Source organism: Abramis brama, assembly GCF_963993115.1.
Source record: "Abramis brama genome assembly, chromosome: 17".
Lineage (NCBI taxonomy): Eukaryota > Metazoa > Chordata > Actinopteri > Cypriniformes > Leuciscidae > Abramis > Abramis brama.
In genome coordinates this window covers 30,859,855-30,872,180 of record NC_139979.1, presented here as the reverse complement: position 1 = coordinate 30,872,180, position 12,326 = coordinate 30,859,855, and the positions used below count along the sequence as shown (strand labels likewise).

Genomic DNA, 12,326 nt, shown 5'->3' with positions numbered 1-12,326 from the left:
CACATTACATTAATAAAAATCATGTATTTGCCTATCCTTGCCTTGTTTTTGAATACATAAATCAAATAGTGTAAAATACATTTAATCTTTTCCACTGGCCGAATAGTATTTTTAATTGATTTATATTTTTAATGGAAACAGATAGGCCTTGGGCATTATTTGCACGAAACTGTTTTCTCAGACAATCTGGTATTATTATCATGATAACAAGCAATTATCTCTGTGGTTAAAACATTCAAACACAGCATGCTACAGGAAACGTGTTCAAAAACATCGCAATATTTCTATTGATTGAATTTGAATATAAAAAATGTTGTAACTTCTCAGTAATGATTTCATGTTTAAGTGTTCTCCATTAATTTGAATGCCATTTAATCTAATCTGTTTATATCAGAAGTAAAACATAGTTTAAATCATTATTTTATTTATTTAAACTGTTATATGCGTCAGTTTCACTAAACGGCCCAACGCGCTCGCTGGCGCGGACATTTAAGAAGGGATGGATATTTGCTTCAAGTGACAGGCTTGGTGAGTGAAATTTTATTTGTATTATCTTGTATTTCTTTAGATTTTCTGTCTAAAAGTGATCTTCTGCAAGACACCAGTGCAGAGCTATAATGAAATAGAGTCCAAATTTTATTAAAATCAATGAATCCATCAAACTCCATCATAATCATATCATAATGATAATTCAGGTTGATGCAATTTGATTTATTGGGTGATGTAATAGGATAATTTAGAAGTTTTTCATTTTAAATAGTTATTGCTATTTGGGCCAGTTGGTGTCGCCAAAACACATACTCTTATAAAAGAGTGCGTACGCACGGTCAAGAGCATCCTTACGGTGCGCACTTATTTACGCCAAGTTTATTTTTTATAAATCCCGATATGTGCGTGGAAAAATGCGTACGCATATTTCTATGCCCATTTTGTGCGTACGCAACGTTTATACATCAGGCCCCTGGTGTTTTAATCCGTCTCTTTTGTCCACTTTTGATCACTTCTGTCCTGATTTCTTCAAGGGGAGGGTCTATGGGCGGGTAAACGTATGCGTTTTTCAGATCTTTAGATCTAATGGATGAAATAAGCTCACGCAATTTACATTTGATCGCGACCGGAGACGATGGAAAAACATACGGAGAGCATCAGCTTTTGTTTCCGCTCTGACAGCCGCAAGATCAGCCGAACGCTGTGAGTGTGTGTTAGAAATCAGGAATGGTGAGATAATATTGTGCTTGGTATGTTTTTCCTCTTCACACCAAACTTGGGTCTCCAGCTGATAAAGTTTAAATCCCGTCTGGCTGGAGCTCTTCCCATAATGTTCACGCATCAGGTCAGTAGACGGAGAGTAGACGGTCTTTTGTGGCTGTTTGAACACATTCGACCACATGAGCTTCTTCTCTACGAAAGCAATCCGGTCAAATGCGTTTTCTACCTCTGGAAGTGGTCAAAAGTGGACAAGCTCAAAGCATTTTAGACCCCGTTTACTGTCGTCTACTTGTGATCCACTCGACCAAAACGCATCTTAATACGAGGTGTAGACAGAGCCAAAGTTGAGTCCCACATCACTCCTACTCAGCCTGGTCTACACACACACACACACCTCTTTGACACCAGCAGAGACGGCAGCAGAGAATACAGCCGCTTAGGGCTGTGCAATTAATTGAATTTCGATTTCGATTTTTGCTCCCAACGATCACCAAAATAGTATAATCGAGTAAAAACGATTATTTTGCCATTTTCTGTTTTGAAAGAACGCTCTTATTTTGTCTTTTGTTCTGAATGACGCGCGCACGCGCACATCCGCCCCTCCCGATGCCATAAACTCTCTCAGCTTGAATGTTTAAACTGATAAAACTTAAAGGGACATTGTGTAGGAATTTCTCCCATCTAGCGGTGAAATTGTATTTTGCATTCAAACAAATAGTGCTCTCCAGCGCCTCACATTTTCAAATGCGTGTTGCATCTACGGTAGCCGTTATGTACCAAAAAGCTATGACAGGATGTCTTATAATAGCACTTCATCGAGTTTTCCTTCGGGTGAACTGGTTTGTTATTTCAAACAAACTGCAACTTGACACAACGAACAAACAAATGTTACAGTTTTGAACAAACAAAACTTACAACCTTGTTTTTAGGGCCTTCTCTACTTTACTCAATAGCTGCTTTTCATCAAAGAGTCTGTTTAACTTTTAACTATAAATGTTCTACTGTCTATATAATAAAGTTCACAACCAAGCAATGAAAAAAAGCTTGTAATTAACACTAGAAGTGCCATGGCGGTCATTTTGACCGTTTTGAATTTTATATCTGTAATAACTTTGTTGAAAAAATAAATACAATCCTGCCAGTACCTGACTTTTCCTAAAAGTGTCCGTATTTTCATTTAAAATGTTTTTCATATAAATTACACATAAGGCAAAAAACAAATGAACATATTTACCTATTTCGGCCATAGACGGTCATATTGAATTCACTGAATTTTGCGGTATTATTATAGGCTATACCAATATACACAGCAATAAAATGTGGTAAAAAAATACACAAAACATATTCAACAACAAATCATTTAAATGTAATGATATTCAGAACAGAACAAGAATGAAAAAATAACTATAAACAAGCCAAAATTAAATAGGCTACTTTATAAGCGAAAGTGAAAGTAAGCTGCGTTAGCCTCACGTAACTCTAATTAGAATCAAAATGTTTCAACATTTGCGATGTATTTGGATGGTAAACTATTCTTTATTATAGGCTTTGAACTTCACTCACGTTCCAATATCGACGGAAAAATCATCCTCTTCACACGGGCAAAAATGGTACGAATTGTACTAGGCTACTGACTATATAAACAGAGCAGTGGAATTTTTATATGTTAGGTTGACTATTTTATTATGGCTATAATGAACAGGCTGCAATGTCAAGGTGTGTGTGTGTGTGTGTGTGTAGGCGGGTGCGGGCGCGGGCGCGATCGAACAGTGGAAGCATGAAAACATAGGCTACTCTGTCATTTTGTTCAGGACATCTACGGATATTATTTATTTATAAATGTATAATTAAACTTGTTTAAATGTACAGTTTGGTGTTGTTGTTTTTTTTTTAATCAACATTTTTTATTTTATTTTTATATATATATATATATATATATATATATATATATATATATATATATATATATATAAAAAAAAACAAAAAAACAAAAAACAAAAAAACAACAGACACATGCTCAACATCTCAATGTCCAGTCAAAAGGAGGGAGAAAGGGGAACCCACAGAAGTCACTCCTCCATACAATCACGTATTCCAAAGAGAAAGCACTGCCAAGCATCAATGGTAGAAGGCTTGGCCCCATTGATTCGTGCTGTTGTACATTCACAAGACACTATTTGCAGGAGGCTACGGATCCAATATGTTTTCCCACACATATGCGGTGTAAACCAGTTCTGTATTATGGTCTTTTTAGCAGCTGTAAAACCAGCAAACAACATTTTTTTTGCATCAAACTTATACAAAGACCAGAATCATCATTAAGAAGACATAAACATGGGTTAACTGACCAATCAATTTGCAGTAAGGATGATAAAACCAAGTTTACATGTGTCCATAGACTGACAGTGATAGGACATTCCCAAAACATATGCAGAAAGGTACCTGATGATGTAGTATTACATATATGGCAGTTGAAATTCGATTGTAGCTTCATTTTGAATCTTTTGTAAGGAGTTATGTATGCTCTATGAATGACTTTGAAGTGAATAAAACGATGAGCCAGATTTTTAGATGTTAAACTGAGATTAGACCACACCCTCTCCCAGTCGACAGATAGATTAAGGTCAGATAATTCCTTGTTCCAAATAGTTTTAGCAGAAAGAGGTTTTATAGTGTAATCAAGAATCTTATTATATATTAAGGAAGCAGATGGCCGACCAGCAGATGGTGCAATCCAGTCCCGCATAGGATGAGAGGAAACAGGAGAGGACCAAGGAGGAACGCCATACGCTTTGAGAGCAGAACGTAGTTGAAGAAAGACAAAATATGCAGATGCTGGTAGACAAAATTTGGTTCTTAACATCTGAAATGAACATAGGCCCTGGTTATCATAAATATCACCGCATGTGTTTACACCTAAAGAAGACCAAGAGGGTTGGACAAATGGGCGATTTCCGCACACAAAATTAAAATTGTGCCATAAAGGTGTACTATTACAAAATTTGAAGGGTCCTCCTATCCGACGTTCAACCGTTTTCCAGATTTTAATAGAGTTGGCCACAACCGGACCAAATTTATAATTATCCCCCTTTTTTCCTGTACCAGTAAATAAAATATCTTGTAGTCTATTTGGTTTAACCTTGTCAGCCTCAATCACTCTCCAAGAAACTGTAGATTGAGGATCAACCCAAGTATGAAGAGCCTTAAGCTGGAACGACCAATAATACAGTTCAAAATCTGGTACAGCCAGTCCTCCTGCGCTATTAGGATGTTGTAATGTGGTAAGTTTAATTCTGGGGCATTTATCATTCCAGACAAATTTAGTAATTATGGAGTTGATCTCCTTAAAGTAACCTGGAGGGGGAGAAAGCGGTAGCATAGAGGAAAAAAAAATAAATCGAGGTAACAAATTCATCTTAACAGTGGAGATTCTTCCTTGGAGGGAAACGTTAAGATTCTTCCATCTTTGAATGTCATTCTTGACCTTAACTAAAATATTATTAAAATTGTCACTGGCAATCTTATGAATGTTTTTAAATATGGTAATGCCCAGATAAGTGAAAAATTCCTTAATAGGGATAAATGAGGGAAGAGAAGAATTAACTTTAACATTGTTAATCGGCATTAATGCAGATTTGCTCTAATTTATTTTATATCCTGATAGACTACTAAAATTATCAAATTCCTTAATTATACTAGAGACTGAAACATCAAAGTGGTCTAAGTATAGAATAATATCATCAGCGTATAACGAAATACTATGATTATGATCATGAATCTTAATCGATACTTCAGACTTCCTGATGGCTTGTGCTAAGGGTTCAAGAGAGAGACAAAACAATAAGGGGGAAAGTGGACAGCCCTGCCTCGTTCCCCGCTGTAAACCAAATCCCAAATTTCTAAATATAATTCCGGGGGGAGACCATCTAGGCCCGGCGATTTGCCCTTTTGAAGGCTTTTTAGAGAGACATGGAGTTCCTCCAAACTTAATGGGGCCTCCAAAGATTCTTTATCCATCTGTGAGACCCGAGGCAGTTCCAATTTATCTAAATACTGCTTACAAATTGGTTCATCAAAATCTGTTTCGGCTTTATACAGATTTGTGTAGAAACCTTTAAATATATCATTAATTGCCACAGGGTTCGTGGTGACCTGATCATCCGATGATTTTATTGCGCTAATATATGCCTTAGACTCGCATTCTTTCAACCTAAGGGCCAATAAATGACTAGGTCTCTCTGATTCAAAATAATATTTTTGCCTAGTCCTATGTAAAATAAATTCCACCTTTGATTGTGAAAGCAAATCATATTCTTCTTTTAAAGAGGACAACTGTGCAGCATGTAGCTCTGTAAAATGTTGTTTTTGTAGATTTTGTAATGATTGGATTTTATTTTCTAATTGTGTAAACTGGCGGGTTTTCGCTTTGGCAAGAGTAGAAGAGAAAGATATACAGAAACCTCGTATGGCACACTTAGTCGCCTCCCACAGTTTTTGAGGATCCACATCAGAGGACATATTAATTTCAAGAAACTCCTTAATATATTCTTTTAAAGAAGTAATGAAAGTCTGATTACTTAATAATGATACGTTAAAGCGCCATCTAGGGGACTTGGCTCTAACATCGGAAAGAGGAACACTGCACAACACAGCAGAATGATCAGATAATAAAATTAGTAATATAGAGATGGAGGAATCAGACAAAATTAAAGATGGGCTGAGAAATATGTAGTCTATCCTAGAGAAAGTCTTGTGTCTATTAGAAAAAAAAGTGAAATCCTTAGATTTAATATTCTGAATTCTCCAAAGATCGATTACGTTAAGCTCAGTGATAAATTTATTCAGTAATTTAGAGGATAAATTGGCTGTTGTATCAGATTGAGATTTATCTAAAGCAGGATTTATGACAGCATTAAAATCCCCACCCACCACTAGAGGGCAGTCAATCTGCTCAAGCAAAGTTTTGGAAATCTGTGACAGGAATGCACTGTCTGTCTCATTCGGACCATAAATAGAGACCAAGGCTAACCTATTATTATATATTTTGCATCGGATAAAAACAAATCTACCTTTCTCATCATTACCAAGGTGTTCAATTGTTAAATTTAACTTCCGGTTAACAAGGATAAGCACCCCTTTAGTTTTATTTTGAGCGCAGGAAAAAGCTGCCAATTTGTAATACTTATTCTGGAAACGTGCCACGTCAGATTTCGTTTAACAGCAGAATTTAAGCCATTCACATTAAGTGATAAAATATTTAGAGTATGCACTGAATATATAGCGTGTAAACGTTGATGTATATTTTAGATACCAAACCTCCTAGATGAAAAATCCCTTTAGAAATATGGTAAAATAAACAAAAGTATAAATGTCTGTTGTAAAAAGTGAAAACAACATAAAAACATGAACAACCGACAACCTTGAACAAGGAACAACTCAGACCGCACATTACCGAGAACATAGGTCTGACTAAGCAACATAAAATAGTGATGGTTCGTGACCGATCCACTCCAACGCAGAACATGTCTCTCAAAAAGCTCGTACCGCCAAAACACATTTTTTAATTAAACCAACTCTCCATTAGTCCCCTCCAAAAGAGCAAAAAGAGGGGTCAGTCTTGCCAGCAACGAGATCGTTGTACCGGATATAAAGAAACAATATCTCAGTAGTAGAGAGGAGAGAATATCAGTGAGAATATCTCACTCTTTTTTTTTTGTTGGTTTATCCAGCGTCCATGTCCATTCTGCCCTCATCCACTCCTAAGCAGCTGGGACCATGTTCATCCCGGCCATCAAGCTCCTCCCGCCGGGCTGGAGGGACAGCGGCCGCCGTTCCCCCGCGCAGAGCCGTGGCATACGTCTTCTGCTGGGACAGGGAGCTAATGAAATCCTCCGCTTTCTGAGGGGTATCGAAGCTTTTCTGTTCCCCTTTGTGCCGTAGTTTAATTACGGCCGGATAGATGAGGAAGGGTTGGAGACCAAACGCTGTCATCTTCTTCAAAACCGGACCAAATGCCTTTCTCCTGATCACTGTGGCTGGACTAAAGTCGGGAAAAAATAGCACTGTGACGTTGTTCTGTGAGCATTTCACCGGATAAGCCTGCCGAGCACCCTTCAGGATATCTGATCTGTCATGCCATCTCAGTACACGGAAGATGAGAGTGCGCGGCCGATCGGAGCCCCTCCCTCCGTCATATACGCGGTGTGCCCGGTCAATCTCAATATCACAGCCCTTCAGGGAAGGAATCCACTTGGAGATATTAACTCTAAGGAAACCAGCCGCGTCGGATCCCTCAGCCCCCTCTGGCAGCCCCACCAATCGTACGTTGTTCCTCCTGCACCTGTCCTCCATATCCGTCACCTTCTCTGTGAGTCGCTCAAGCTGATTTCTTAAGCCCGTGACTGTCCTCCTATCCTCACGTGCAGCTGCTTGAACAGAGTCAACGCGGTCACGTGTCTGCTTCGCCGCGGTATCTATGGCCTCAAACTCCTCTCTTAGCTCTTTAACAGACTTGTTGGTCGCTTGTATGTCTTCACGTAGTTCGCGTAATGCTGGAATCAAAACAGAGTCCATCGCTTCTCTTACTGCCGAATTCACAACCGAATTCAACGTGTTTTTCTGCTCTTTAAATGCTAGTTCGATGCGGCTAGCAATAGCATCGTCGAGGTCTTCTCTGGAGATGGCGGAATCTCTGAATTTTTTCTTCATTGGCGATTGCTCAATCTCTCTTTTCCGATCTCCTTTGTCTGCCTTAGCACTCATGACGGGTCCAATGCAGAGTGGTTCAAATTTTACTGACAGGATCATACAAAATATGGCAAAATGAGCGGAGCGAAAGACTAAGCCTGCATCGCCGTCGAAGGGTCACGTGAAACCCCTCTGTTGTTTTGTTTTTAAAAGATATCCTAATACAATAAATGCATTAATCTCTCAATTGGGTATTTATCATTAAAGATATAGAGTTTGGAATCTATTCGACTGCTTGCGGCAGCTCTAGTAGTTCTGGAATTCTGGCACTTCTAGTGTTAAGACCGTAACACTGACTTACCTGTCGAGAAGAAAGCAGGCAACTTCAGCATCTCTTTTGAAAGCTTTCTCCTGCATTAGCTATCCCGACATTAACCCTTGTTTTTTGTAATCTCCGGTCACACGTGTCTATTTTCGACGACGAGGACTCCTTATCCTGTGACTCAGCATATGTATGAATGAACGGTGTATAAATAACCATACAGTGCATCCTTTTAAACTTGCCGGGGCAGTGACAAGCGCCTCTCACTGCTCTGCTCCTCCGCTTCTGCTGGCTTCAGTCACGTGACGCTGGCTCTGAACGAAAACGCGTTGTGGAAACTTTTTGTCCCTCTCTGCTATTATAGTTTTTCAAGATGGCGGAACTACATGGAAGCCTCCGTGGACCTACCCGTCCCATGTATATAAAGATAATAAATTCTTCATTTACGAGGATAAGTCAGATAATTAGCAGAAGTATTTGTATACCATTGAGGACATATTTATGAATAAAAATATTCATTTTAGATAATAAAATACCTAAAAACCTACACATTGTCCCTTTAAAAAGAAGTGAAAATGATCAACTTTAGTTACGATGCAATGCTGGTCCGATTGTACAAGTGACAATTCCGTCATGTCCCGACTCCTAAACGCGAGTGTAGTTTCGACGCTTGCCTTGTCCAGCGCATTTTGAGAGACGGGGAGAGAGAAGACGCGGCACCGCTGAACACTCACGCGGTTTGTAAAATTGCGTCTTGGAGAAAGTTTTAAAATGATTGATTTGATTTTATAGTCTGTGTGGATTCATTTAGGCTACTCATACAATCTACACGCTAAAGTGAATCAATGTTTGCGGGGGAATTTCCCGCATTATAAGTGGTAGACCTGCGGGAATTATTAAAATACTCATTGAAGTATTATCTGTTATATATTATTTATTTTAATAGTTCAAAAAGTACAATAAATGTTCAAATTTCGATTTTTTAAGAATTGTTGAAAGGTGTCTTTGGTAACACTTTACAATAAGGTTCATTAATTAGCATTAGTTAACTAACTTTGTTAAGATTAACTAATAATGAACAATACTTCTACAGCATTTACTAATCTTAGTTAATATTAATTTCACCATTTACTAATACGTTATAAAAATGAAAGGTTGTATTTGTTAACATTAGTTAATGCACTGTAAACTAACATGAACAAACAATGAACAGTTGTATTTTTATTAACTAACAATAAAAAAGATTAATACTGTAACAAATGTATTTCTCATTGTTAGTTCATGTTAGTTAATACATTAACTGTTAACTAATTAACATTATTGTAAAGTGTTACCTTGTCTTTTTAATAAATGCAACACGTTCCCAAAGTCATGTGAAATAATCGTGTTACATAATCGTGATTTCAGTACTGACCAAAATAATCGTGATTATGATTTTTTCCATAATCGAGCAGCCCTACAGCCGCTCATGCCAGACTCATGGCCATAGCTTCATTAGACGTGGTAGTCCAGTGCCGTAATGCAAGACAACACTGCAAACCCTCCATGTTGTTTTTGGCATATGCCCACCAACCCAAAGGCATTGCCATAGAAACCAACAAACATATTCCAGAAGACATAAGAGTGCCATGGGACACACAAATCATATCTCTGAACAGTTGCGATGGTGTGGACAGGCAATCATTTAGATCAGACTCCAGCTGGGCTTAGACTGACAGTGACCGAAGGCTAACAGAGAACCTCTGCTCGTACCTGCGGTGGGATCACCGGCCAGCGTGTTGTCCAAGGCACTGGTCACTGACTGGAATAAATTCATCTTCTGTGTGGGGCCTGCAGAGACAGTTCAAGTCAATCACACAGCAATGCCTCATGTTTCATAACAGCTTTAAACACATATTCTTAGATTTTACTGCTTAAAGAGGACCTATTATGCTATGCTATTATTCTTAGGAATAATCTATTTTGGGAGAAAAAAATATTTTTCAAATATTTATGATTATTTAATATTTGTTATGAGCTTGGACCTTTTGGCCTGCTTATAGAGACTAATTTATATTATAAAGCTCGTCTTGAGGAAAAGTGGGTTGTAGCTCGTTGTCTACGTTTACTATGATTGTAAATAGGTGTAATTTGTGTTTTAACAACGTTTAGCTCACGAGTTATTGATCCAGGAAGTTCGAATCTGTAAATATATTGCCAACTTCACTGAACTCCTTGATTTTTGTGCAAAAGTTTTGCAAGAGAATGCAAGTTTTGAAGAAAAAATAAATTCTCCCAAAATCCCAAATCCATTTTTTCCTCCCACCATGTCCCTTTAGGGGCTCCGTAGATTAGAACCCGGAACCACTGACATATTTAGTAGAAGTTCTACCACCAGACCAATATATATATATATATATATATATATATATATATATATATATATATATATATATATATATATATATATATATATGTATGTATATATATATATTCATACCAGGAATACTATTTGTGGATCAATGTATTTATTCACTAACGTGAAGAATCTCAAGACTAACAATATATTGTATTATAGACACTGTGGATGCAAGAATGAAACTATCACATTAAACATGAGTTCTCAATGTACTATTGAAATTGATTTCTGCACATTGCAAACGTGTGTGGTTGGAACTACAGCTCGGGTTATGGTTAGAAGCATAGTTTATTGTTAAAACTACATGTGGACTTTAATAAATCATGCTCTTGGGTACAATAAGCACGCTAACAGCTTTATTAGCATGTTATATGTTTGGCAACAGTTCTTCTAACCCTAATTGATGGAGTGTGTAGCTTTTCATTTCTTAAACCACCATGTAGGAAGGCACATCATGGCCATTAAAACTAAAAACAAATATTGTTTTAATGTGCTTTAATATGTAGAAAAGAAGAAATTTTAGCCTGTTAAATTTTCCTTTACAAAATTATAATTAATAAAGGGAACTTTAACAATATGTCTTAAAAGTCAGTTCATAAAGTGGCCCATTTTAGCAGATGAAGGCATAGTTTTTGATAGTTCCCCAGTACATTAACTTCAAAGACTTCTGAATATCTATTAATACAACTAAACATGCAGTGTTTTTAATAAAATATGTTCTTTAGGATGATAAATCTCAGCATCTTTTTATATACAGACCAGACACCAAGGTATATCATACTTGATCCCTTACTTGACCTCAGCAACTAATCAAATGACCTCATATTATACGTCAAGCACTACTGTGGTCACGGTTTACAACATCATGCCACTATAAACAAGCCTGACAAGCCAGTTTCCCCGGCGCTCGTTTCTTTCAAGTAGTTCCAGTGGCTCAATACGAGTTTACATTGTCAAGTATGTTTATATTGATTTCGGTTATGATTTATTTGGTTTATTATGAATATGAATTAATGATGGGAGCGTTTAGAGGTGAATAACATGAACAGTTCACTATCTTGCCAGTATTCCAGAGCTACTGTAAAGTGTAAACAAGGGCATTTACCATACTGAGTAGTCACCGGGTCAGGGTGAAAGGTGAAGTGCGCTGCGTGTCTCCTCTGTGTTTTCGGCTCGGCTGTGCAGTCGGGAAAGAGTTTAAGCAGAGTTAGTCCCAAACTGCTGTGCACGCCACCGGTTAACCCGGTTAATGAAGACTTAACGCCTGAAGTTCTCCAGAAGAGCCGCGTCGCCGCCATGTTTGCGCTGGGAACCAAGCAGAAGCTGCGCGCTGACGTCAATACTCACATGGACTCCTGCTGCTCTGATTGGCTGACCGCGTGGGAGGAGTATTGATTGACAACCCACGTGACATACGGCTGCCACGGACACCCCTCGATCCTAAAATTTAAAAGGCATCTATATCTGTCATAAACACCCAATGTATACATTGAAATATATTATACATTTTAAATTTGTTTCTATTAAGTTAAATTATTTTGTACTCACTCACTATAGTAATGTACTATGTATTAGTTATATTTAATCTAATATTTATATTTATCGATTTTATTTAATAATCTTAATTTTTTTAAATCACATTTTACTCTTTTATTTATTTAAATCTAATTTATTTATTTGTTAATATTAAGCTTATTATTTTTTAAATAT

General features: G+C 37.4%; 1 protein-coding gene across 1 annotated transcript in view; it reads right to left on the bottom strand.

Moving 5' to 3' along the window:
* bckdhb (branched chain keto acid dehydrogenase E1 subunit beta) overlaps nucleotides 1-11,976 on the bottom strand; it is an 85,948-nt gene extending 73,972 nt beyond the window's left edge. Inside the window, exons 1-2 of the mRNA XM_084088910.1 lie at nucleotides 11,722-11,976; nucleotides 9,971-10,048 (exon numbers count right to left, since the gene is read on the bottom strand). Coding sequence (XP_083945036.1) covers nucleotides 9,971-10,048; nucleotides 11,722-11,914 — 271 coding nt within the window. The 5' untranslated portion in view covers nucleotides 11,915-11,976. The remainder of the gene's footprint in view (nucleotides 1-9,970; nucleotides 10,049-11,721) is intronic.
* Nucleotides 11,977-12,326: the final 350 nt, after the last annotated feature.